The sequence below is a fragment of the Myodes glareolus genome, chromosome 2 (assembly GCF_982192425.1).
Source record: "Myodes glareolus chromosome 2, mMyoGla1.1, whole genome shotgun sequence".
In the NCBI taxonomy this organism is placed as follows: domain Eukaryota; kingdom Metazoa; phylum Chordata; class Mammalia; order Rodentia; family Cricetidae; genus Myodes; species Myodes glareolus.
The window spans coordinates 128459434-128487200 of record NC_142027.1 but is presented as its reverse complement, the minus strand read 5'-3'; the positions used below and the strand labels follow the sequence as shown (position 1 = coordinate 128487200).

At 41.1% G+C, this 27767-nt stretch overlaps 1 protein-coding gene across 3 annotated transcripts in view; it reads right to left on the bottom strand.

The window, feature by feature from the left end:
• Positions 1 to 27706, bottom strand: part of Chek2 (checkpoint kinase 2) — a 44476-nt gene extending 16770 nt beyond the window's left edge. The window contains exons 1-8 of one of the 3 annotated variants that reach the window (XM_048450798.3): positions 27624 to 27706; positions 26207 to 26526; positions 20808 to 20932; positions 20354 to 20501; positions 19361 to 19451; positions 5939 to 6047; positions 3639 to 3692; positions 1155 to 1216 (exon numbers count right to left, since the gene is read on the bottom strand). In XM_048450798.3, coding sequence (XP_048306755.3) covers positions 1155 to 1216; positions 3639 to 3692; positions 5939 to 6047; positions 19361 to 19451; positions 20354 to 20501; positions 20808 to 20932; positions 26207 to 26519 — 902 coding nt within the window. In that variant the 5' untranslated portion in view covers positions 26520 to 26526; positions 27624 to 27706. Of the gene's footprint in view, positions 1 to 1154; positions 1217 to 3638; positions 3693 to 5938; positions 6048 to 19360; positions 19452 to 20353; positions 20502 to 20807; positions 20933 to 26206; positions 26527 to 27249; positions 27580 to 27623 lie in introns of those variants that run through there. The other 2 variants (XM_048450807.3, XM_048450816.3) reach the window with 2 other exon arrangements.
• Between the last annotated feature and the right edge of the window lie 61 nt (positions 27707 to 27767).

The window sequence follows — 27767 nt, the reverse complement described above, 5'->3', positions numbered from 1 at the left end:
AGCAGTGACCATTGATTATATTGTTACTACTATTATTAATTTGTTACCTGAACTCGTGCAGGTGCTGAGAATTGAACCCAAAGTTTCCGGAAGAGCAATCAGTGTTCTTAACCACTGAGCCATGTTTTCAGCCTTTCTATAAATAATATGTACACACACACTACTGCTGGATGTGTGTGTGTAAAGCACATGTGCAACATGTCTTAAACGTAAAGGTCAAAGGACAACTTACAAGAATCAGTTCTCTCTTTTCAGCATTTGGGGCCTACAGATCAGACTCAGGTCCTCAAACTTGGCAGCAGGTGCTTTATTCAATGAGACATCGTGCTCTCCCAATCATAATCTTAATGGCCACTCTCATGGGCATCATTTGCCAACTATGAGCACAACATTCCCTGTCTGACTCAACAGCTGCTCCCAGAAACACACAAGTTTATACAAGAACAGACATACAGCAGTCCACTTCCAGGAATGACAAGAAATTTGAAGATATGAAAAGACATCAAGAGATACCATGTAGCCAGGTCTCACGGTTCTCAAGAATAGTCCACACAGGCAGATATCTTCAGAGTAATGATAAATTGGACTCATGTTGAATATCCACATCTGTCAGTATCCTGAAGGGCTTCCAACCCTCAAACCATTTAATCCTTTTCAGACGTCTACAAGCTAGAGTACAATTGTTATTCACATTCAACACTCAGAAAATGAGAGTCAGGGAGGAGAAATGAACTCCTTCCAAGGGCAATCAGCTTGTCCTGTACAAAATAAAGCTCAATCTCAGGCCTCAGATACAGGGTCTCAATCCCTTCATACCTGTCGTTAGAAGGGCTTTAGAAGTCACACACACACACACACACACGCACAGTGACCCCACTAACACATCTCCATTAAGAGTCCCAGCATGACAAAGGCAGGTCTGCATTCACTTCTTTGCTTGGCTTATAAGACTTACACAGAAACACATATTTAAAATGTTACTACTACCTGCTGAGCGGCAATGGTACATGCCTCTCATCTCAGCACTCTATGAGTTCGAGGCCAGCTTGGTCTACAGAACAAGTTCCAGGACAGGTTCCAAATCTACACAGAGAAATCCTGTCTCAAAAAACCAAAACCAAAACAAAATGAAAGAAAACAAAGTTACTACTTACAACTCCAGAACAATGTAATAATCTTCTGCATCAAAAACATCTTTAATCTGGATGATGCATGGCTAAAACAGAGAAGAAGAGAGAAGTGAGACACTCCAAAAAGGAAACCTCAAAACTCAGAAACTGAGGTCTCAGGAGGACAAAGACCAGGCACTGAACCCTTATCTGAGTCAAGTACAGGAGAAGGCTGAAGAAACGTATCTGACTCTTCAGAGAGAACACTCAGTTATCAATCAGCAAAGGAAAATTCATGTGTGCATATGGGCCTACCTAAGAGTGACAGCAGGCCCTCCCAGCCTTCTTCATTTGTCCAGAACAGGACTCAAGCAACCTGACAAGAACCATGCATAAGCCAGCAGCAGAATGGTGGTGGGGAATTTTCACAGCATGTCTGAGACCTGAAATCCAATCCTAGCACAAGAGTGAAGGAGACACACAACCAGAGATCATGAAGCTAATTTGTAATCCTAGCACTTAGGAGGGCAAGAAATCCAATCCTAGCACAAGAGTGAAGGACACACAACCAGAGATCATGAAGCTAATTTGTAATCCTAGCACTTAGGAGGGCAAGGAAGGAAAATCAAGAATTCAAGGTTAACTTCAACTATAAAACAAGTTCAAGGCCAGCCTGCAATATGAGACCTTTTCTCATCGACAAAGAAGAAAGCTAGGGAGGAAACCGAATTATATTACCAGACACCAGACCCATACAGCTCCAGGATTGGAAGCATGGACAATGGAAGGAAACTTTCATGATTAGATCTTCCCCATTGTAGAAGACCTTCCAAGCATGGCCTCTAGTTTATGACCAAGTATCAGCACAGGGGACAGAGAACACAGTGGGCAGGGAAGAACAGGTTTAGATACTCTAGAATGCACACTTATGATTTTCCACTTAGAAAGCACAATTGACAGCCAAGTTCAGTGATAGGGATAAGAACCAGACTGGGTGAGTATCAATCAAAATAAAGGATTGTGATCATGTGAGAACTGGACAGCCTATACTACTTCCAGGTTTGAGATTAAGAGGGTGGTGAAACTCACCATAGCATTCTTCTATCAAAGCAAGTCTCATCATAACTGCTGATCTGAATCCAGGGGGCCTTCCTGCAGTGAACTGTGACAAGACAGTCAGTGGAGGCCCCACTGCCTCGCAGCATGTAAGACCTTGGAAACGCTGATGAGTGCTAAGGTGAGACTTCTGCTTTAAAAAGGATCAAAACAACCAGTAAAATACTTAGGGAGATGGGATGTATGGATTGGTTTGCTTGTTTGTTTATTTAATTACATGTGTCTATCTGTATCTATGCATGCCATAGAGCATGTGTGGAGATCAGGGGAGAACTTGTGAGAGCTGATTTTCTCCTTCCTCTTGTGGTTCCTAGGGATCCAACTAAGATGGTCAGACTTAGTAGCAAGTACCTTAAACCTCTGAGCCTTTTTGCCAGCACTGAATGTGTTTTACAAAACAAAACTGGCAAAGCAGGCTGCAGCAGGAAGATTGCTTGAGCCAGGAATCAGAGCCCAGCCAAGTCAATTCAGCCAGTTCCTGTTACAAGGAACAGAAACAAACTCACTCAAGAGACAGAGATGGAAGGGTCATGTGAGCACAGTATTCCCAGACCAACCAGGGCAGCAGTGCAAGGCTGTCTCCAAACAACAGCAAAAGAATAAAATGAAAGAGCAGGAGAGGAGGTAGGGGAGGAGGAGACAAGGCAGAAGGAAAGAAAAAGGAAAGGGAAGAGAGAGCAGGACAGGAAGAAGCTGCAAATCCAACAGAGGACAGCCAAGAGGACTGGCCACTGAGTTGTAAACAGGCAGTGAGGTACTGTGTCAAAGGCAGTAATTTAGAATAAAAAGAGCTTCAAGTACTTGGAGGGATGTGAGGAGATGAAAGAGAGAAAACAGAAACTCTTCTGTTTGGAGGGTAAAAGTGAGAATAGGCCAGATTTGGGTCAAGTTGACTCCAGCCCCTACAGGGACACAAAAACTGATGAAGACACTGAAAGATCTAGCAAAGGGAAGACAGGACCAAACGAGCACACTACAGCCCTTCTCATCTTCCACAGACACATTGATCCTGAGAAAAAAAGACTCCCAACCAGACTCCCACACCTAGGAATGAGACAAGATAAAATGATAGGACTTCATTCACTTCTCACACACCATAGATTTAAATAAATTACTCCAAATAAAAAGCTTAAAAGTGCCAAATTTTCAGGTGTGATTAACCATACTAAAACTTTCATTTTCTTTACAAATATGATCACTAATCTCTATAAGATTTTGTTGAATCATGAGGTAATGAAGCCTTTACAGAGGATTATATTTTCACAAGCTTTAAGTAAAACTCTTGCAAGGTTAAAAAAAGAGCTTGGTCGTGTGTGCATTCAGATGCCCAGGTCAACACTAACCTCCTACAGACATGCTATGTACATGTCCCATATTTTGAGACAAGTTTCTATAAGTGATAGTAATACTTACATGATTTAGTTTTTTCAAAATTTCTATTTCCGTTTCAACACTGGGAGCCATGTCCTTAAAAAGGATAACATGACAGTTCATTAATAATAATAATTGCAATGGTTAGTATTCTAATAATAATATTTACAGTTCATCCTAAGTAAAGACTGCCTGAGTTACAAACAAGCCTCTTTTCATACAGATGACACAAAATTACATATTTATGTAAAATGGACTTTGTACAAGAAGCCCAGATTAAAGATTTTTAAATACATATTTTCTCTATTTTTTATTTTTATGCATTGGTGTTTTGCCTGCATGTATATCTGTGTGAGAGGAAGAGACCTGGTCAGTCATCTTCATTAACTTAGATCATGAAACCCAACATGGACAAGTTCGAGTTGAAAACTTGAATATCTGTGTGAGGTGCTGAGCCCCCTGGAACTGGGAGTGTAGATGGCTGTGAGCTGTGAGTGTTGGGAACTGAACCCAGGTTCTCTGGAAGAACAGTGTGCTCTTAACCACTGAGCTACCTCTCCAGCCCCCCAGATTTAAAATTTTTAAATTCAGCCTTTCCCTCTCAGCTCCCACACTCATTATTACATTGTAGGGCTGGGGTGGGAGGTTCTACCAACTAAGAGGTCCCACAGAGTACAATGAATGGAAGAGAACAATTAAGAAGTAAAGATTGGTTCTAAGTTTTTATCAACTCCCCCCCCCCCCAAAAACAGGAGGCAAATCCAGAATCATGTCTATAACAAAGTGACCACAGACCGGAAATTCCTATTGCCGTGTAAGAATAGAATTATCTAGGGAAAAACAATTTGAAGAATGTTAAAGCCAGAAACAGCTGGTTGGGAAGGAAGGGGTGACTGGGTCCTACCTTTTATTTACTGTGTCACATTATGTATAAAAAAACAACACGTTTGGCTACTTCACTCATTCAGTAAATGTGAACAGAAAAGTGATAAATAGCTGTTACATAAGAATAATTTACATTCGAAAATCTGTAGCTGAGAATTGGAAATGTTATCTCAGTGGTACAGTACTTGTTTGGCATTCATAAGTCTCTGAGTTTGATAAAAATGTTTCTAAGCTGGGCACTGATTGTGCACACCTTTGATCCTAGCACTCAGGAGGTAGAGGCAGGCAGATCTGAGTGTGAGGCCAGCCTAGGCTACAGAGCAAGTCTCAGGACAGACAGGACTACAAAGAGAAACCCTGTCTTGAAAATAACTTTTTTAAAAATGTGTTTCTATAACAAACTCAGTCATTGCCATTTGCCAAAGAGCAAAGAATTGGGAATTACCTCAACAATCAAGCAGAGAATTCTTTTTTTTCTTAAAGAAGTATTTACTTATTGTGTATGCCTACAGGCCAGAAGAGGGCATCAGATCTTATTACAGATGGCGAAGCAACTATATGGTTGCTAGGAATTGAACTCAGGACCTCCAGAAGAGCAGTCAGTGGTCTTAACCACTGAGCCATCTCTCCAGCCCCAAGCAAAGAATTCTTATCTGCATAAATTATGAGGAAGTCGGAACCACTGCTCCTCAGTGACGTCTTTAAGAACCTGTTTAAACCTGTCTGGTAACATCCAGAACATGTGTATAGAGTTCAGCTCACACCTCAGAGCTGAATCACATCAGGCAAAGGCTAGCCGACTCTTTGCAAACACCTGAATCCTTTCATAGCAAATGGGATCAGCAGGGCCTAGGGAAACAGACAGTTACTCTCCTTTGCTGTCATCAAATAGTAAAAATTATTTAAAGGTTAATTAATAAGAGCATTAATAAGCTCCCTCTGTCAAGATGGGAGTATATGCCTAGCACTCCAGAGGAGGTATAGGCATAGGCCAGACTCACTCCATAAGTTTAAGGCCAGCTGGGGCTGTGAGACAGCCCTATCTCAAAAAAAAAAAAGGTTTTTGGAATAAAAAGTAATCACCACATAACTTGTAGAGTGAGGCAAAATGATACATTACAGTTAATAAGGAGTTGCCATTTTAACAAATACTTTCAAAATCAGTGCTGAGAGTAAAGTACAGCCAGGAGGTGCCACACACCATTGATCACAGCACTCAGGAAACAGAGGCAGGCGGCTCTCTGGGAGTTTGAGGCCAGCCTGATCTACAAAGCGAGTTCCAGGACAGCCAGGGCCACACAGAAAAACCCTGTCTTGAAAAACCAAGGAGAAAAAAGTACTATATCTCAGCTATAAAGTCTTCCTGAAACTGAATCATGCTCCAGGGTTCCTCAAGGAAGTTATGAGGAAATGCGAAGACCCAGGCAGCTATAAACATGGGTAACATGGGTACTTACTGCTTCTCTCAATGAGCCGAGAGCAAACTTCCGTTTGCTGATGATCTTTATGGCTACTTTCCTGCAAGTTCTCCGCTCAAAAGCCATTTTTACCTCCCCACAAGCACCACTAATGGGAAAAACACAGACAGTGATTTTTCAGGATGATTTTCATCATGAAACCCACCAGGCATCCACCTTGACTATAATAAATTAAAAATGGGACTGACAAGGCTGCTCAGGTAGACAATCTGAGTATCCAGAACCCATGTAAACTAGGCATCATAGCATACGTCTGTGACCCAGGCTGGGTCACACAGGAAGACTGGAGGCAGAAACAAGAGAACTCCCCCAAAGGCTTGTAGGCCAGCCTGCCTAGAGCAGCAAACAGAGACCCAGGCCCAAGGTAAAAGGTCGAGGACCAACACCCATTGTGTCTTCTGTTACACATGAACTTCCAGACTTTTGTGTGCGCGCACACACACACACACACACACACACACACACACACACACACACAAGAAACTAAATATTGTCCAAGCAACATTTTTTTCATTATTCGTGTGTTCAAAGCACACAGTGAAACTTCACCAGACTAAACTGGCAAGAGCACAGGTAGATGTGAAGTCCCCAACAACAGAGCTTGGAGTGACTTCAATCTAATCATAGCCCTTGATTGTGAAATTCATGGAAAAACACTAAGAGAGAGAGAGAGAGAGAGAGAGAGAGAGAGAGAGAGAAAATTTACTTTCTCTAGAGTCCTGAGAAACATCAATAAAAGAGTCTTCATGATCAAAAATGAGTACCCATGCCAAGAGGGTTACACAACTGTAATTCAAGAGCTAAGAGGACAGAAAGAAGGACAGCAGCCAACTAAGACCAACGTGGGTATATACAGTTCTAGGTTATGAAGGCCAGCCATGCCATCTAGGGCATTCATGCCCAAACTGAAATAAGAGAAAATCCAAAACAATTACCAACACTTGCATGTGCAATTTGAAGCATAAATTGAACCCTACACTACACCCAGAAGTGCTGCACGATTACTCTGCATGCAGCAGCACCCTCAAAGATTTCAGACTCACTGGGTACCACCAAGGCCACACAGAATAGCATGCAGCAAAATATTACCCCAGTAAATGAAATTCATCCTAGCATTGATTACTATAGTACAGGTCTGTATAGTACCTGTCTGTAGTGGGCTATGACAACGACCAGGTTCTGAGAGTATTAGAAGGTTTCACATCTTTCTTATTATGTTGTGTATGGACAACATAAAGTGTACCATTATAATCATTTTCAAGAATAGAATTCAATCACATTAAGTACATTCACAATGCCCTCCAACTGGTACCATCTAGTTCCAATTAAGTAAACACCATCATTCCTTACTCCTAGCAACCACTTTCTAAAAATTACCTAGCATTTCATATTAATGAATTCATATTTCTTTCATTTAGCTTAAAGTTCTCAAAGTCCATCCACATAATAGCAGCTATCAGTACATAAATATCTGACACTGGATCCTACTATGCTAGCTTTGTCTTTTTTTTTGTTTTGTTTTTTCGAAACAGGGTTTCTCTGTAGTTTTGAAGCTTGCCCTGGAACTAGCTTTTGTAGTCCAGGCTGTCCTCAAACTCACAGAGACCCGCCTGCCTCTGCCTCCCGAGTGCTGGGATTAAAGGCATGTGCCACCACTGCCCAGCTGTCTTAACCTTTTAGAAGCTGAAAGACCCCATCACAGCACCTAGCTACCTACTTATTTCCTCTTATCCCCCTTCAAGACAAAGGTCTTAGGAAGCTCAGATTCCTCAAATGACTATTATGTCAAGGATAACTTTGAACTCCCAATTCTCCTGCTATAATGTTTTCAAGTTGTTGAATTCCAAGTGTGTCCCACTCTGTCTGTCTTCTTCTGTTAGGGATTGAACTAAACACTTTACATTAAATTGCAGGTCTACCTTAAGCAAGCAGAACTGTTTGTCCCAAAAACCAGTTAGGTTTTTTGTCTGTTTGTTTTTTGTCAACCTGACTCAATCGAGGAGCATCTGCTAAGGAATCTCAATTGAAAAAAATGCTCCATTAGATTGTCCTGTAGGTAAGTCTGTGGGACATTTTCTTGACTAATGTGTAAGGGCCCAGCATACTGCGTGTAGTACTATTTCTGGACAGGCAGACCTAGGATGAATAAGAAAGCAAAATGATCAAGTCATGGAAACTGAGTCAGTGAGCAGTCTTCCTCTGTGGTTTCGCTTTAGCTCCTGCCTCTAGGATCCTGCCCTGCGTCTGTCTTGGCTTCCGTCAAGATTGGACTGTGATCAGAACATGTGAGCCAAACAACCCCTTCCCTCTCCAAGTTGCTCTTGGTCACAGTGTTTATCACAGCAACTAAAGCAAAGGAGGAGAGAAATTGGTACCAGGACCAGGGTATTGCTGTGATGGATGTAACCACATTGCTTGGTGGAAGATTTATAGGATTAGCTCTGAGCTGGTAAAGTTGTTGAGTGCTCAGAGATTAGTGGGTTGTTTTGTAGAGCACTGGAAGCTAAGCTGAGAGAAATGTAAATAACAGGCCTGGTCCATGAAGTTTCGGAGGGAACTTTTAGAGTCCCTTAAAGCTCCCTATCAGAGCCATTTGTGTGATAGTTTCAATAAAGATTCTCTGAAAGTAAGGCTGGGCATAGAGGCGTGTGTCTTTAATCCAGCACTCAAGAGGCAGAGGCAGGTGCACCTGTGAGTTCAAGGCCAGCCTGGTCTACAAAGGGAGTTCCAGGACAGTCAGGGATATACAGAGAAACTCTGTCTGGTGGGGGGAGGGGTTAATCTGTGAAATAAAATCTTTAGATAATCACTGCTAGTTAGCTGGGGCTTAAAATCAGCAGTGATTAGCCAGATGGTGGTGGCACACACCTTTAATCCCAGCACTCAGGAGGCAGAGGCAAGTGGATATCTCTGTCAATTCGAGGCCAGCCTGGTCTACAAAGTAAGTTCCAGGACATTCTCCAAAGCTACACAGAGAAACCCTGTCTCAAAAAAACTTAAAAAAAAAATCAGCTATGATTAATGAGAGACCAACATCATCGAGGGGAAATCTTTGGACCAGAGAAGGTCCAAAGCTGCATCTCAGGCTGGAAGTCAAACTTCATAAAAAAAAAAAAGTACAAAAAAGGGGAGGCTCACATATTCAAGATATTAGTTTTGAAGGCATGAAGGGCTTATAGAAAGCAGTTGAGGCTTGGCACTGTGTGACAGGCTTGAAGTATCCCTCAAGAAAGTATAGAAGGTCACTGACAAAGATACAGGCTCAGTTGCAATTGGAGCCCCCAGCATAATGGAGATGCCCAGACTGTGGGATGACCACTGAGGACAGCAGTAGGTGTGGAGCCAGCCTGAGACTACAAGACAAGCTATATGTGCCATGGAGGGCACGGCGGAAGAAGTGGAGCTGCTCAAGACTTCTGTAGATCAAAAATCCTAAGTCCCGGACTTTGGACACTGAGCTACTTAACCTGCTCGAATTTGAATTTGCTTTGATCTGACTGTAACCCTTCTAAAATAACAAGAGTTATTTTTATTGTAGTTGTTTTACAGTTAAGAGACTTTAGACATTTTTAATTTGATTTTGCTTTGATCTGACTGTAACCCTTCTAAAATAATAACAGTTATTTTTATTGTAGTTGTTTTACAGTTAAGAGACTTTAGACATTTTTAATTTGGGTATATTTCAAATTGCTGAGGTTTTTTTTTTTTTACATGTATGGGTGCTTTTCCTACATATACGCCTGTGTAACACTTGCATGCAGTAAACTAAAGATTAGAAGAGATCAGATTCCCTGGAATTAGTTATAGGAAGCTATCAGACATTATGTAGGTACTGGAAATCACACAGATCCTCTTGAAGAGCAACCAGCGTTCTTAGTTACTAAGTTAGTACTCCAGTTCCAAATTGTTGAACTCCTTTTTAAATTTATTTTTACTTTCTATGCATCAGTATTTGGCCTGCATGTATGTCTGTATGAGGGTGTCAGATCTTGGAGTTACAGTTCTTAGCTGCCATGTGGGTGCTGGGAATTCAACATGGGTCCTCTGGAAGAAGTAGTCAGTGCTCTTAACTGTTGAGCCATCTCTCCTGCCCCTTGTTGAACTTTTTAAAAGATCCAGATTTCAAAAAATTAGACTGTGCTTCACACCTTGACTTTAATTTTTGTTTGTTTTGCTTTGTTTTTTGAGACATAGTTTCTCTACATAGTCCTGGCTATCCTGGAACTCAGTATGTAGACCAGGCTGATCTCAAATTCACAAAGATACACTTGCCTCTACCTCTCAAGTACTAAATTTAAAGGCTCGAGTCACGACCCACCAGGCCATGAAAATAATATTAATATGACAACTTGGAGGACAACAAAAAAGGTTATGGTTCAATGGTGATATGTTTGTATGTTAAGTTGACAAGGAATCAATTGTACTGGGTTTTGTTTTGGTCTTTTGTTGTTGGTCAACTTGATACAAGCTAGGAACATCTAGGAAAAAGGAACCTCAATAGAAATAAAAAGATCTCCATCACATTGGCTTATACATAAGTCTGTGGACATATTCTTGATTGATAACTGATGCTAAACCCACTGTTCACAGTCTTACACCTGGTGATGTGGTCCTATATTATAAAAGAAAGCAGGCTGAATAAGCCTTTGGGAGTAGACGAGTGATCAGCGTTCCTCCATGGTCTCTGCTTCAGTTACTGTCTCTACTTGAGTTTCTGCCTTGGTGTCCTCACTGATGGACTGTGATCAGTACCTGTAAGTCAAATGAACCCTTTCCTCTCCAAGCTGTTTTTGATTATGATTCTTATCACAGCAATAGAAAGCAAATTAGGACCCCAAACAAGCTTTATGACCTGAATCAATCTCTGGAATCTATGGTAGAAGGAGAAAACTGAGCTACACATGCACACCATAGTACACACATCACATGCACCTCACAATTATACACTCTTCACACACATCACATCACAGGCACCACTCATCACTTAAAACACTCACACACACATACCTCATACTCATCACACATCATATATTCACACATGCATTATAACACTCATACCTACATAAACACATATACGCACAAGTAATTAAATAATTTTTAATTGACAATAAATATACTGGAAATGGTAGCTCATGCCTGTAACCCTCAGGAGCTAAGACAGGAGAACTGCCCATGAGTTTGAGGTCTATAAGGGCTACACTGTGAGATCATGCCAGTCTAAACTATGGAGTGAGTCCCTGTCTTCAAAAAAAAAAAAAAAAAAAAAGACAGACACTTAATTTAATTAGTTAATTAATCAAAGCCAAGCCAACCGTGTGACTGCCAGGAGAGTCAGAGCCAAGTGACAACCAGAGGCGATGACAGCAGTGGCTTCCAGAAACTATCACATGAGGTTTCTCTGGGAAAGAGTACCTGTGTCCCAGCCAGCATCCACTGTCATTCTCTGTTAAGAGATAACATACTGATACAGCAACCACATGAACCATGGCCCCGCCACCATCTGGAGGAAAGAACACCAGAGCTATGGCCCCACCAGACCTCGAGGAGTGGCCATCACCAGAGGCTCTGCTGTGCCTGAAGAACATTCAACGAAGTAAAAAATGGTGAAAGACGAGCCCCCTGAAGCACAGGCTCCACCTGTTCCAATTAGGGGAAGAGATGGGTAGACAACAAGGTAAGAATACACTCAATATCATAAAGAGCAACATGGCACCACCAGAAACTACTGCTTCTACAACAGCAAGACCTGAAAATCCCAATGCAGATGAAGTAGAAGAAAATGAACTTAAAAATAACCTTATGAAAATGATAAAATGAAAAAGGACAAGTAACATATAAAAGCAGACCTATTAGAATTACACCTGACTTTTCAATGGAAACAATGAAAGCCAAAAGATCCGGGACAGGCATTATGCAGACACTAAGAGATAACAGCCCAGACTACTGTACCCAACAAAGCTTTCAATCACCATAGATAGAGAAAACAAGATATTCCAGGACAGAACCAAATTTAAACAATACCTATCCACAAATCCAGCCCTACAGAAAGTAATAGAAGAAAAACTCCAACCCAAGGAAGTCATATACAACACAAAAACATGGACAATAGATGATCTCACAGCAGCAAATCCAAAAGAAGGGAAGCATGCACACAGTTCCACCATTAACAACCAAAACAACAACAAAATAACAGAAACTAGCAATCGTTGATCATTAATATCCCTTAATACCAATGTTCTCAACCGGCCTCTAAAAGACATAAGCTAACAGAATGGCTATGAAAACAGAATTCATCCCTCTGATTCATAAAAGAAACACACCTCAACCACAAAGGCAGACATTACCTGAGAGTAAAGGGTTGGGAAAATTTTTCCAATCAAATGGACCTAAGAAACAAGCTGGTGTAGCTATCCTAATATCTAACAAAATATACTTCAAGCTAAAATCAATCACAGGAAAAACCCATCAAGAGGAAATCTCAATTCTGAACATGAATACCCCAAAATACAAGAGCACCCACATATGCAAAAGAAACATTACTAAAGCTTAAATCACACATTAAACCCCACACACTAATAAGAGTGGGAGACTTCAACACCCCACTATCACCACTGGACAGGTCTACCAACCAGAAACTTAGCAGAGAAAGACAGAAACTAACAGATGTTATGACTCTAATGGACCTAACAGACATCTATAGAACATGTCCCCCAAACACAAAAGAATATACCTTCTTCTCAGCACATAGAACTTTCTCAAAAATTGACCACATTCTCAGTAACAAAGCAAACCTCAACAGATACCAAAAAATAGGAATAACTCCATGTATCTTATCAGGTCACCACGGCTTAAAGTTAGAATTCAACAACAACACTAATTTCAGAAAACCCACAAACACATGCAAATTGAACAACACTCAACTGAATCACCACTGGGTCAAGGAAGAAACGCTAAGAGGAAAGTTCACAGCACTAAAGGCCTACATAAAGAAGCTGGAAAAATCTCACACTAGCAAATTAACAGAACAACTGAAACCTCAGAATAAAAAGAAGCAAATTCTCCCAGGAGAAGTTGACAGTGGGAAATAATCAAATTGAGTGCTAAAATCAATAAAATAGAAACAAAGAAGCTAATACAAAGAATCAATAAGACAGAGAGTTGGTTCTTCAAGAAAATCAACAAGACTGACAAACCTTTATACAAACTAACCAAAAGGCAGAAAGAAAATCCAAATTTACAAAATCAGAAATGAAAAGGGGGACATAACAACAGACAATAAGGAAATCCAGAGAATCATCAGGTCCTACTTCAAAAGTTTGTATTCCACAAAATAGGAAAATTTAAAGAAAATGAATAATTTTCTGGATAAGTACCAAATACCAAAATTAAATCAAGACAAGATAAATAAATTAAGCAGACCTATCGCCCATAAGGAAATAGAAACAATCATCAAAAGCTTCTCTTTCAAAAAGAGCCCAGGGTCAGGTGTTTTCAGTACAGATTTCTACTAGAATTTCAAAGAAGAGCTAATACTGACACCCCTCAAATTGTTCCACACAACAGAAGCAGAACACTGCCAAACTCTTTTTTATGAGGCTACAGTTACCTTGATAACCAAACCATACAAAGATGCAACTAAGAAAATCTCCCTAATAAACATTACTGTGATTTCTGCCTCCAATGCTAAGGAGACCTGGGTATGACTAACTGTATATGGACTCTGGTCCCTGTCATTTTTAATAGATTTGGAAACTATTTGGTCTGTACTTAGATATACTTTATTTATCCTTCTGAGATCTCTGATAGTATTAATGGTGAGGACAGTTATAATGTCAGTTTAATAGCAAAAGGTATCCAGATTCTTCCACAAAGCTATAGCCAACTTGCTAGCTAGGACTCAAAGGTGTGAGTCTATACCTCCTGTTTATAGACATCTGTTATATGCTCTTTTTCTAAATTTTAACTTTTGTTTCTAGATTAAACTTATCTCAATAGGCTTCTACTTGGATGGCAGATGGAGCCAAGCATCAGTTGCTGACTACAACCTGCTCTCCATGTCAGTGAGCCCTGGACTTCCTGAAGGCTGATGTGGACCAGGCCAACTGATATGAACGCTCCCTGTCCCTTCAATGGAGTCTGAGTGCCCCATTGCCTAAATATCCCCCCCTCCATCTTCAGCTAGCCTCTCAACCTGCTTAGGTCTGGATAACAACGCCCCAGTGTCAGCTTGAAGTAGTTGCAGAAAGAAACACGTTGTCCCATGCCCCATGTCCAAAATAGGTTAAAAGGCTGAGACAAGGGGGAACTCCCTGGCATGGGGGACAAGATAACTACCTATAGTGCCCATTGATATACCAGAAAAATAGGTCCAGAGTTGTCAATTAATGGATTTATTAATGTAAATAGTTCGATACCTCCTTAAAACCTAGGGCAAGCAGGACCCAAGATTGGGTCCTGTCATCTGTGCTTGTGAAGGAAAAATGTAGGAGCCAGCCATGATAAGCTAAATATGAACAGATCACCCAAAGGAAGTTCTTAACTTCCAACCATTTTCACCTGCCAGTGTAGGACTCAGCCATCAAAAAATTTAATAGGTCTGAGTCTCAGTAAATCCTGAAGCAATACCTGGTTTCAGGAAGAACCACAAGCTGAGATTACCCAACCACCACCCAAAATCAGACCATCCAAAGGAAATACCTAACATTCTAACTGCTGTAGATAGGACCACCACCTGTCAGCTCACACTCACCAGGACACCCCTAGACAAATGTCAGCCAATCAGAGGTCCTGAACCTCAGAAACCCCTCACCCCCACCTTTACTACTATATAAACCCAATTCTAACTGAGCTTGGGGTTCTCTGTTTATTCCAATGTGGTGGACATGCAGAGAGACTGAGTTTGCAAACTTGCATAAAATAAAGGTGATGCGGGAGAATTGTCTGTATTCTGACAGTCTGTTTATTTTAAATAAATGCTGATTGGCCAGGCAGGAAGTATACGTGGGAAAACCAGACAGGAAGTAGAGGTGGAGAAAAGAGAACGGGAGTATTCTGGGAAGCAGGAAGCTCCCTCCCTACTCCTGCCCAGACCACCAAGAAGCAAGATGTAACCTGCCTGTCTGAGAAAGGTACTAAGCCGTGTGGCTACCATAGACAAAAATAATGGGCTAATGTAAGTTATAAGAGCTAATAAGTAGCCTGAGCTAAGGGTCAATCAGTTTTATAACTTATGGAGATCTCTGTGTGATTTTCTTTGGGGTTTGCCAGCTGTGGAGTACCAAGTGTGACAGATACCCCAACAAGCAGGCCCCCTCATGTTACATAAAGGCTCTTTGCTTTTACATACAGGGGAGAAAAATATTACTGCAAAAATACTCAATAAAATACTGACAAACCGAATTCAAGAACACATCAGAAACATCATCCACCATGATCAAGTAGGCTTCATCCCAAAAGTGAAGGGATAGTTCAACATATGACAATCCATCAATGTAATCACCATAAAAATAAACTGAAAGAAAAACCTACATGATCATTTCATCACAACACCCCTTCATGATAAAGGTCTTGGAGAGATCAGGGATACAAGGAACATTCTTAAACATAATAAAGGCAATGTACAGTAAACCAACAGCCAATATCAAACAAAATGAAGAGAAACTCAAAGTGATTCCAATAAAATCAAAAACAAGACAAGGTTGTCCACTCTCTCTATATCTATTCAATATACTACTTGAAGTCCTAGCTAGAACAATAAGACAACAAAAGGAGATCAAAGGGATACAAACTGGAAAGAAAGAGGTCAAATTTTGCTATTTGCAGATGATATAATAGTATACGTAAGTGACCCTAAAAATTCTACCAGGGAATTTTCTACCAACTCCTACAGCTGATAATAAACACCTTCAGTAATGTGGTAGGATGCAAGATAAACTCAAAAAAAAAAATCAGTAGCTCTCCTATATACAGATGATAAACAGTATGAGAAAAAAAATCAGAGAAACATCACCTTTTACAAGAGCCACACAACATAAAATATCTTGGGGTAACTCTACCCAAACAAGTGAAAGACCTGTATGACAAAAACTTTAAGTTTTTGAAGAACAAAATTAAAGAGGATATCAGAAAATAGAAAGATTTTCTATGCTCATGGGTTGGGAGGATTAATACAGGAAAATGACAATGTTACCAAAACCAATCAATGCAAAAGCCATCAAAATCCAAGCACAATTTTTCACAGACCTCGAAAGAACAATACTAAATTTCATATGAAAAAACTAAAAAACCCAAGACAGTCCAAACAACCCTGTACAATAAAGTACCATCTGGAAGCATCACCATCCCTGACTGTAGTTCTATACACAGCTTGGTATTGGCATAAAAACAGACAGGTGGACCAATGAAATTGAATGGAAGACCCTGATATTAACCCACATACCTATGAACAACTGTTTATTGACAAAGTAGTTAAAACTATAAAATGGAAAAAAAAAGAAGGCATCTTCAACAAATGGTGCTGGTATAACTGGATGTCAACATGTAGAAGAATGCAAATAGAGCCAGGCAGTGGTGGCAAAGGCCTTTAATCCCAGCACTCAGGAGGCAGAGGCAGGCAGATCTCTGAGTTCAAGGCTAGCCTGGGCTGCCTCATAGAAGAGAATATGGGAAGCACCCTTGAACTCATGGGCACAAGAGATCACTTCCTAAATATAACAGCAGTAGCACAGACATTGAAAGCAACAATTAATAAATGGGACTCCTAAAACTGAGAAGCTTCTGTAAAGTAAAGGACACTGTCAACAAGACAAAACAGCTGCCTACAGAATGGGAAAAGATCTTCAATCCCACATCTGACAGAGGACTGATCTCCAAAATGTACAAAGGACTCAAAAAAGTAGACCTCAAACTATCAAATAATCCAATTAAAAAATGGGGTACAGATCTACATAGAATTCTCAATAGAAGAATCTCAAATGGCTGAAAAACACTTAAGGAAATGCTAAACATCATCAGTCATCAGAGAAATGCAAATCAAAACAACCCTGAGATACCATATTACACCTGTCAGAATGACAAAGATCAAAAACACTGATGACAGTTTATGCTAGAGAAGATGTGGAGTAAGGGGAACACTCCTTCATTGCTGGTGGGAGTGTAAACTTGTACAGCCACTGTGGAGATCAGTATGGCTATTTCTCAGAAAATTAGGAATCAATCTACAAGACCCGGCAATACCACTTTTGGGCATATACCCAAAAAGGAGGCACCCTCACACCATGAGGACATTGGCTTAACTATGTTCATAGCAGCATTATTTATAATAGCTAGAACCTGGAAACAACCCAGATGCCCTTTAACCAAAGAATGGGTAAAGAAAATGTGATCCATTTACACAATAGAGTACTACTCAGTTGTAAAAAACAATGACATCTTGAAATTTGCAGACAAATGAATGGAACTAGAAAAAAACATCCAGAGTGTGATAATCTAGACCCAAATATATTATGTACTCACTCATAAGTGGATTTCAGAAAAAGGATAAACAGCCTACTGTCTACAATCCCAGTGAAGCTAGAACCCTCTTCCAGAAACAGATGGAAGCAGATGTGGAGATCCACAACTACTGGGCCGAGCTCCTAGAGAACGATCGAAGAGAGGAAGGAGTGATAATATGAGCAAAGGGATCAAGACCATGATGGGGAAACCCACAGAATCATTTGACCTGAGCAAGTGGGAGGTCACTGACACCAGACCGACAACTGAGGGACCTGTATATGACTGAACTATTACCCTGAATGCAGGTGACATGGTATGGCTTGGGCAGTAGGACCAGGAGCTAATCCTAATGCATGAACTGACTTTGTGTAACCTGTTCTCTCTGGAGTGATACTTTACTCAGCCTAGACACATGGGACCAGGGGCAGGGGGAAGGGGGGAAGCTTGGTCCTCCCTAAACGAGGAGATTGGACAGACATAGTTGACCTCCCAGGGGAAGTCTTACCCTCTCTGAAAAGCATTTCGGGAGGTGAGGTAGGGGGAAGGTTGGGGGAGCAGGAGGAAAGGAGGGTTGGGGAACTGGAATTGGCAAGCAAAAATTAATTAATGCAATTTAATTAATTAATTAAAACAATGAACTAAACAACAGAAATACTAATATGTATTCCATTATGAACACAGTAGGGTCTAGCAACAGTGATATTTTGGCAACTGTAAATTGGCATAGAAATGTTGGTGATATCCACAGATGATAGCCATGGATTTTGTCAATATGCACAAAAACATGAATTTACCAACTTTTGATAAATATATAAAAATGATACGTTCTCCAAAATTTACCCCTTTAATTAATTCTGGATTCCCTAAGGTGTCCCAAGAACACCAGCTAAAAATCATTGACCCTAAACTTTAACCAAATAAAATGAGTAAAGTTCTAGATTAAAAAAAAAAAATGATCACATGGTAGAAGGAGAGAACTGACCCCTGCATGTTGTCCTCTGGCCTCCACTGTGGCATGAGTGCACACACATATGTGAATTATATGTTCCATGAATCACAGGTCATGAAAAGCTTTTTCTCAAAAGTCAATAGCTACGCATTGTGAGGCAGGCTTGGAATCCTATCTGGGAAGGTTGAGGCAAGAGTGTCAAGTTCAAGACTGTCCTTGACTGCATAGCAATTTTGAAGCCAGGGTAAGCTACATGAAAAAAATAAACGGGCCAGGAATGGTGGTGCCCACCTTTAATCCAACCACTTAGGAGATAGAAGAGAATCTCTGTGAATTCTAGGCCAGTCAGAGCAACAAAGTGAGATTCTATCTCAAAAATTACTTAATCAATTCCAGTAAAATAAAGAGCTGGAAGACAGTTCAGTCTATAAAATGTTTGCTCTACAAACACAAGGACCAGAGTTTGGATTCCCAGAGCCTACATAAGAAGCTTGTCTCTAAACCCACTGTTTATGAGGAAAAGACAGGAGCATCCTAAGGGTTTGCTAGTCAGTCACATAAGCTTAGTCAGCGAGCTCCAGGTTCAGTGAGCTACAAAACATAAAGTGGGAAGTCATTGAAGAAGATGTTGACCTCAGGACTACTTACGCAACTATCCTCATACACATGCATATGGACACATGGGCACACACACACACACACACACACACACACACACACACACAGAGTTATCAATGAATACGGCCCTAGTGGCACAAGCTAATCCAAGCACTAAAATTTATAAAGAAAAGAAGCTTATTTAAATTGACCATTGTCGAATAAATCAGTAATACATCTACCACAAAGTTCAACAAACAGCTACATTATAAATAACAATATTGTAAAATCAGGTACGAAAAACTAACCATAAGAAAAAATGAGGTTCAGTTTATTATACAAAGAAAAACAAAGTTTACCTTCCAAGAGTTTTTGACATGATGTATTCATCTCTTAATTCCTTAGGATAAACTGACTGATCATCTACAGTCAGATCAAAAAATACAAAAACTATGGGGGAAAAGGACAGAAATGGCCTTGTTAATTCATGGTTAGAAAACTGGTTCTAAAGTTTAACTAAACAGAATATAAAGAACTATATTTATCATGTAATACAAAATAAATTTTTTGTTTATTTTTGTTTTTGTTGTTCAAGGCAGGGTTTCTCTGTAAAACAGCCCGGACTATTCTGGAACTTCCTCTGTAGACCAGGCTGGCTTTGAACTCACAGAGATCCACCGGCCTCTGCCTCCCAAGTGTTGGAATTAAAGATGTGGGCCACCACTGCCTGACCAAAGCGAATTGTTTTTAATCCATGACTCAGCAAGAGAGCTCAGTAGGTAATATAACTTGCTATGCATGTCTAACGACTTGAGTTTGAACCCCAGAACACACAGTGGAAGAAAACCAACTCCCAACAGTTGTTCTCTGACCCTATATACATAACATCTAAGTCTGCATGCACACACAAAAAATCTCTCTCTCTTCTCTCTCTCTCTTGCATGCACACATACACACACACACACACACACACATATACAAATAAATGTAAATAGATAAGTTGGAGATGAGATAAAATAAGACATCTTATATTACCCCCTGGCTTCCACACCTGCACAAACACACAAACACACACACTCACAGAAAAAACTCAGCACTCAGGAGGTAGAGGCAGGCAGATCTCTGAGTTTAAGACCAGCCTGATCTAAGCACGAAATTCCAGGACAGCCATATAGTGAGACCTTGTCTCAAAAACAAATTAAAAACACAATTCAGGCAAGGGAGTTAACTCCTGAATGCTACTGAATGCTAACTTAATCTGACTGATTTAAAGCATAATCTATGAAGACACAAAAATCTCCCTTTACAGAGAAATTAAAGAAAGCCCATTAACAGTATGAGAATAACATTACCTTTATTTCTACACAAAGAAAGTGCGATTTCAGAGTTGTTACTCAAAGGACGGCGTTTCCCTTTTCCTATGAGCTCAGTGTTTACAAAGGTTCCATTCCCACTGTGATCTTCTATATACACAATGTAAGAATTTTTAGGGCCCATTTCCTGAAATAGAAAACATTTAATTTCTATGGGTTTTTGTTGTTGCTGGTCTTTTCTTTCTTTCTTTCTTTTTCTTTTTTTCTTTTTTTTGTTCTTCAAGACATTGTTTCTCTGTAACAGCCTTGGTTGGCCTGGAACTCACTCTGCAGACCAGACTGGCCTTGAACTCATAGAGATTCACCAGCCTCTGCCTCCCCAGTGCTGGGATCAAAGGTGTGCACCACCAGCACCAACACCCTGCTTAATTTCCATGTTTGAACAGCAGGGATTAATACTGCAAGACACCCAAGAGCAATGATCTTCACCTACCCTGAAAATACGGAAGTGCTTCTTGCTGTACGTCCGATACTTCTCAGTCTTTCTCAGCAGTGGTCCATCAAAGCAATACTCACAGCTTTTATCCCTCCCAAACCAGTAGTTGTCACTAACACAGTCTGTTAATACAAAAGCACATAGCAGAGGACTGGAAGTTCATACACTAAACATTCAATAGTGCTAATTGTAGGGAGGAACCAGTTCTGTGAAGAGGTGCACATGTGACCCCAGCATTTGGAAGGCTCACAAGAGGACAAGCTCAAGGCCACTCTTACCCACACAGAAAGACTGTCAAAAAAGAAGTGTGTAAGAAAGCAATCAAAAGTATAGATGTGATCCCCAAAACCTCTAAAATTAAATATTGGGGAACACTAAGATGTAGATCAGTGTGTACTTAGCATAGTCAAGGCCCTGGGTTCAATCCCCAGCAACAACTAAAAAATAAAAAAATTTAAAAAGGGGGGGGGGACAATCATACAACAATTGCTTCATTTTATTGCAGGTTTTGGGGTGTGGTTAGGTGGTGTTTGCGGCAGGGTCTCATACACTCTCAGCTGGCTTCTAATTCTCTATGTAGCCAAGGATGACCTTAAATTTCTAATCCATATGCCTTTAACTTCCCTGGTACTGGGTTTGCAAACAGGGCCAACCACTCCCATTTATGTGGCGCTAGGGGTGAAAGCCAAGGCTTTGTGCAGACTAGGCAAGTGCTTCACCAGCTGAGCCACATCTCTAGCCCTATCTGTTTATTTGAGAGTCTCACATAGTTCACCTGCACTTGAACTTGCTTTGTAGCTGAGGCTAACCATGAACTCCTGATCCTTCTGCCTCAGCTTCCCACATGCCAAGATTGCAGGCATGTGCCACCACAACAGGCTGTAACACTTTAACAGGGTTAAGTAGCTGGTGGCTTTTACGTAACCATGAAATGAAAAGCAGTCATTAAAACATCTCAAATAATTTTGATTTTGAAAAATAATTGTATCTAATTTCCTGCATATTACCTTTCTGAGGCTTCCTATTACATTCAGTATAAAATCTACAGTCTTCATGGCCTGCCAGACACACAGGTCTAGGCACTTGCCTCCACCAGCAGATACCACTCCCCTTGCTAACTACTCCCAGCCCCACTGTCTCAATTTCACTGCCCAAGCAAGCCACGCACTGCTGTTGTGTAGCAGCTTCCTCAAAGAGTAAAACATCCACCTTGGAGTGAATCACTTTAAGTCACAGGATGCAAAAAGTGGGGTGAAACGACAGGATATTTTAGCAAAGGAGATATATATATATAGGCAAAATAATGGGTTCTTCCTTTCTTTTAATGATTTTTTACAGTTGTACTTTATAGGCATTGGTGCTTTGCCTGTGTGTATGTCTGTGTGAGGATGTTAGATCCCTGGAACTGGACTTAACAGGCAGTTCTGAGCTGCCAGCTGGGTACTGGCAATTAAACCTAGGTCCTCTGGCAAGAGCAGCTTAACCTCTGAATCATCTCTCCTGCTCCCAACAATAGGTTGCTTTAAAGAAAAAACAACTCCATACTGTAAGGAAGTTCCTTAAGGCAGAAAGTAAACAAATCAAAATAACTTCTGACCAGATTCCCTAAATCTCTCTCTCCCCAAAAGACAAAACAAGCAGCAAAGAAGACTCCCAGACCATCAAGGTGCCCAGAAGAAACAAACACCAGACAAGATGCCTGGAAGAGGCAGAGACCAACTGAGCCATTGGGATAGGACACCCTCCAACCTGCTGAGCTGCCCACAGGCTGTGTGCGGTGTGCTCTAGGTTCCCAGCTTTGTGAGCTGTTACCCATGCTGGGATGAACCTTTGGTGATGCGGCTGTCTTTGAGACATTTCTGCTTCTGTAAGTAACCTCTCATCCATATTTCTATAAGTAACTCCAATAAAACTTATTAGTTCACCCTCTTGGACTTCGGTGCAATCCATACTTTGTCCTGTCATCATCAGTTCCCAACAATTGTTCACTTTTCCCAGGAACAGGATCACAACACCCCCTGCTCCCTCTCTCCTCTTGCGTTCACTTTCCCTAAGAACAGCATCACACAACGCTCTCTCTCTCCTCTTGCATGTGTACTCACATGAAAGTCCAAAACTGAGTCTGGACTACATCTCCCCTAGGCTTTCCACACAAGCAGACCTCCATTTCACTACCTTACCTATTATCATAACAATACCCTGCACTGATACTCTGCAAAGATGGGCCCTTAATTTTAATTCCTTGTCTACTGTCTCCTGACATCTTATTCAAGAGTGCAGCTCCATGCGGTAGCAGCGCACCACCAATATCCCTTATAAATGCAGGTTCAGAATTGCTTAAAATATATTAGCAAGGTGTAGTAGTTATGTCTATAAACCACACTTGTGATCCCAGCATGCAGGGGCCCAAGGAAGAACTCCTATGAATCCAAGGCTACAATAGGTTATTTAGTGAGTTCCAAGCTAGGATAGGCTACAGACTAAGGCTCTATCTCCAAAAAGCAAAGTCAGGCATAGTGGTAATTCTATCACTTGAGAGGTACAGGCAGCAGGTTGAGATTCATGGCCAGCCTAACACACATAGCAAGTTCCAGGTCAGCCTAGGTTTCATAAAACAAAAAAGAGAGTAAGACTTATATATTGAAATGTATAAAACATTGTACAAAGAAGCTAGACTAAATTCAGACTAAACTCTGGGAAGATGCCACACAGTCATAGATTAAAGATAACATGGCTATTAACTGTTCATTCTTGCTGGGTATACTGAAACAACTATAATCCTTGCATTCAGGAGGCTGAGATTGGAGGATGGTAAGCCGGCCTGGCTACAGATGAAATACTGTAATGGTCAACATTGATTGTCAACCTGAAGAAACCTGAAAACTAAGAGACAGACCTCTGCATGAATCTATGGAGAAATAACTGAAAGGAAGAGACTTACTGCAGAGTGAGTGGCCCTTTCTGTGAGCCAAAACAGAACAAGTCCAAGGAAGTCAAGCAGTGGTGGTGCACACCTTTAATCCCAGCACTGAGGAGGCAGAGGCAGGCGGATCTCTATGAGTTTCAGGCTGACAGCCACAGCTACACAGAAAAGAAACCCTGTTTCAAAAAAACAAGAAAAAAAGAAAGAAAAAGAAGGGGAAACAGTGTTGTTTGCTTGCTTGCTTTCTACTACTTCTTGCTGCTAAGTGCATCTATCCCATTATTTCTGCTGCCAATCTTTGCTGCTTCTTTGACCTCCAGCTTTCTCGGAATCCTCCAAGCTGTCAATACCAAACTAGAACTGCTGAGACATCCAGTCTTGCAGACTGAGCAGCTACTAGGCTCTGTCTCTGCATCATGAAGAGAACTATTCTTGTTATTGTTGGTTTTGTTTTTGTTTTTGTTTTTGTTTTTCAAGACAGGGTTTCTCTGTAGCTTTGGAGCCTGTCCTGGAACTAGCTCTTGTAGACCAGGCTGGCCTCGAATTCACAGAGATCCACCTGCCTCTGCCTCCCAAATGCTAGGATTAAAGGCGTGCACCATCACTGCCTGGCATGAAGAGAACTATTAATGGACTATTCAGATCATAATGTATAAGCCAAATTAATAAATCCCCTTGTAATTTTTTTTTCTGGTCGGGATGGGGGTGTGGTTTTCGTTTTTCAAGACAGTATTTTTCTCTGTAGCCCTGGCTATCTTGGTACTCAATCTAGAAAACCAAGCTGGCCTCAAACTTAAGAGCTCTGTCTGCCAGTGCTTCCTGGCACCACCAATGCCTAGATCTAGATCTTTTGAGGTGGTAAGATCTACCTTTACCCCAAACCACATCTTCTGCTAACAGCTAAAGGACATGGAAGAAGGAAGCTTGCTCTCTTTCCTGCTTACTCTCACTCTTACTGGCAAGTCCATTCCCTCACTGGCATTAAAGCCTACTCCAACAGGATCCTGGTATATACTGAAGACCAGCTGAGACATCCAGCCTTATAGATTGAACAATTGCTAGATTCCTAGACCTCCCATGGACAATCATTGTTGGACTAGCTGGAACACAGCCTATAAGCCACTCTAATAAGAACGACAAGTAATTAAATATAAATAGATTATATATATTCATTCTTTCAGTTATGTTCCTCTAGAGAACCCTGAATAATACAAATATCTTTCAGAATTAGTTCCGGATCAACTGGATATCCACAAACAAATGTGTAAATTTGAACCAGATATGGTTGATATGTGTAATCCCAGCTACTCAGTAGGCTGAAAGGAAATTAATGCAAACTCAAGGCCATGAGGAACTACACAGTGAATTGCGAGCCTACCTGGGCTGCAGAATTTATCTCAAAAACAAATTAGTAGCCCAGGGATGGTGGCACACTCCTTTATCCCAGCACTTGGGAAGCAGAGGCAGTGGATCTCTGTGAGTTCAAGGCCAGCCTGGTTTACAAGAGCTAGTTCCAAGACAGGCTCCAAAGCTACACAGAGAAATCCTATCTCGAGGGGTAAAAAAAAAAATGAGTAGAGCCTAGTGAAGTATGCCAATAATGTCAACACTTGGAAAGTAGAGTCAGAGGACTGGAGAGTTGGTTCAGTGGTTAAGAGCACTGGCTGTACTTCCAGAGGTCCTGAGTCCAATACCCAGCAACCATATGGTGGCTCACAACCATCTGTAATGAGATCTGGTGCCCTCTTCTGGCCTGCATGTTTATCTGCAGGCAGAACACTATACACAATAAATAAATTATATATATATATATATATATATATATATATATATATATATATATATATAATATAATATATTAGAGGCAAGAAGATCAAGAGTTCAAAGCCAGGTTCAGCAACATAGAGAGTTAGTGAGTTCAAGTCAACCCAGGCTACATGAGAACTTTTCTCTGAAAAAAAAAAAAAAAGAAAAAAAAAAAAAGAAAAAGATTCTATTTGAAAATAAAAATAAGGTAGCTAGGGATAGGACAACAGATGTAGCTCAGTGTAAGCTCTCTAGCACTCATAGGGTCTTGTGTAACCAGAGCTGCCCTGAGTTCATAAAGGACACACAATTTCCTCAGCTATCAGGGATGGAAGGCATTTGTTAGAGTCCAAAGGAAGAGAAACTGAACAGCTTCATAGGGAAGGGATGTTTGGAGTGGGTTCCTAAAATCTCAAGAATTTGCTAAGAGAAGAGGAATTGAAGGGACTGGGTGGAAACAGAGCATTGTCTTTTAGGCATTAGCTAGGCTTCAGAATAGGGAACGTGTGCGCAGTCTGGGAGGCGGGTACGATGTAAAATTGTCCAAAGGGTGTCCTATCAGACAAGCCTTACCAGTCACAGGGCCCTGAGATTTCAGTTGCAACAGCCTAACCATCACCTCTGTTTCTCTGAACAATACACTCCAATATATACCAAAATGTCTTACCTAGATTGGAGAATCCATCCTGAAGAGACCATAACCGAGCCCATGGGACAGGACCAGGATCCTCGGGTTCTTGGTCCTCAGGAATAGAACAGAGTTCCTGAGTGGACACTGTCTCTAAAGAGCTCAGCGTCCCAGAGCTGGAATGTGAGGACTGGCTGGAAGATGGCACTGTGCTGGTGGAGGAACTGGATGTGCCTGGAGACTGTGAGGAGAGATCGTGCAATGGAGAGAAAGTGCCACCTTGGGACTGGGAACAGGCACCACCACCATGGGCCTTTGAGGAAGTGCTGCTGGGGAACTGTTGATTCTTCATATCCGACCTCAAAAACAAGAGTCCAACAGGAAGGTGAGATCCGAGGAATAAGGCTTAAAATTCAAGACTGGAGAGATGACTCAGCAGGAAAACACATACTATTCTTGTTCCCAGCACAGTTCAAGATTGCCTGGAACTCCAATTCCAGTGGTCTGAAGCCCACTCTTGGCCTCTGCAATCACCTGCACTCACATGTGCACACTCCCACACACATAACATAATTAAAATAAAATAAATCTTTACTCAAAGATAAGTGAATGTGGATAATACTCAATGGTAGATAACTTCTCTAACGGATGCAAAGTCCTGGATTCCACGCGCAGTAACACCAAACGTACAAAATGAAGAATGGGTTATATGAAGGGGCTGGAGAGACATCCCAGCACACACCTCCAGGAAAGCACAAATACCTGCAATTCTGGCTCTTGGAATACAATGCCCTCTGCTGGCCTCCGTGCGCACTGCACGGACTTAACAAACATGACTTTAAAAAATAAAAAATTTTTTAAAGGAACAGGCATATTATGACCACCTATCTCAGAAAGGCAGGACCGTTGATGAGCGAAACAAACAAACAAACAAAATCAAAGTGATCACAGCAAAATTCCAGGATTATGAATAGTTTATCGGCCACTTACACAGATTTATGTGTAAATGGCCTTTCCTTTATGTACAGAAGCTGAGAATGGCTGGTTGCCTCCTTGCCACTCCACCCCACAAACTTGCTTACCCTCTCCAGTTTCTGCAGAGCTTAGCAGCGAAGACTGGGTTCTCAGTAACTATTTGGAAAGAATGAATCAAGGGCCTGGCATGATCACTAACATTTATAATACTCACTACGAAACTACTTCGCTATGCTACTGAAGAACTCAACTCTGTGCCTTCCCATGTGTCCAGACCTGTTTCAGCTTGCAAGTAACATGGAAAGAATTTTTAGCTCCTCGAAGAGCAGCTAAAAGAGGAAGAGCAGCCTGCGCACAGCGCCTTCTCGCACACACAACTAGGCAGATAAAGCGGAAGCTGCGGAGGATTCCCTTGCATAAGACCCTGAGAACCCGTTTGGAATTTTCAAACACTCAAGAAAAATTTCCCGCTAAAACTCACCGCGAAACAACACCTGGAGCCACAAACACCCCACAGCCGCAACCAGTGGTGTGGCGCTAAACCTACCATACAAACTCCACCCTCGGCCAATCAAAACGTCTTCCTCCTCGGCAGGCCCAATAAGAAGACACAAATGCGGTTATA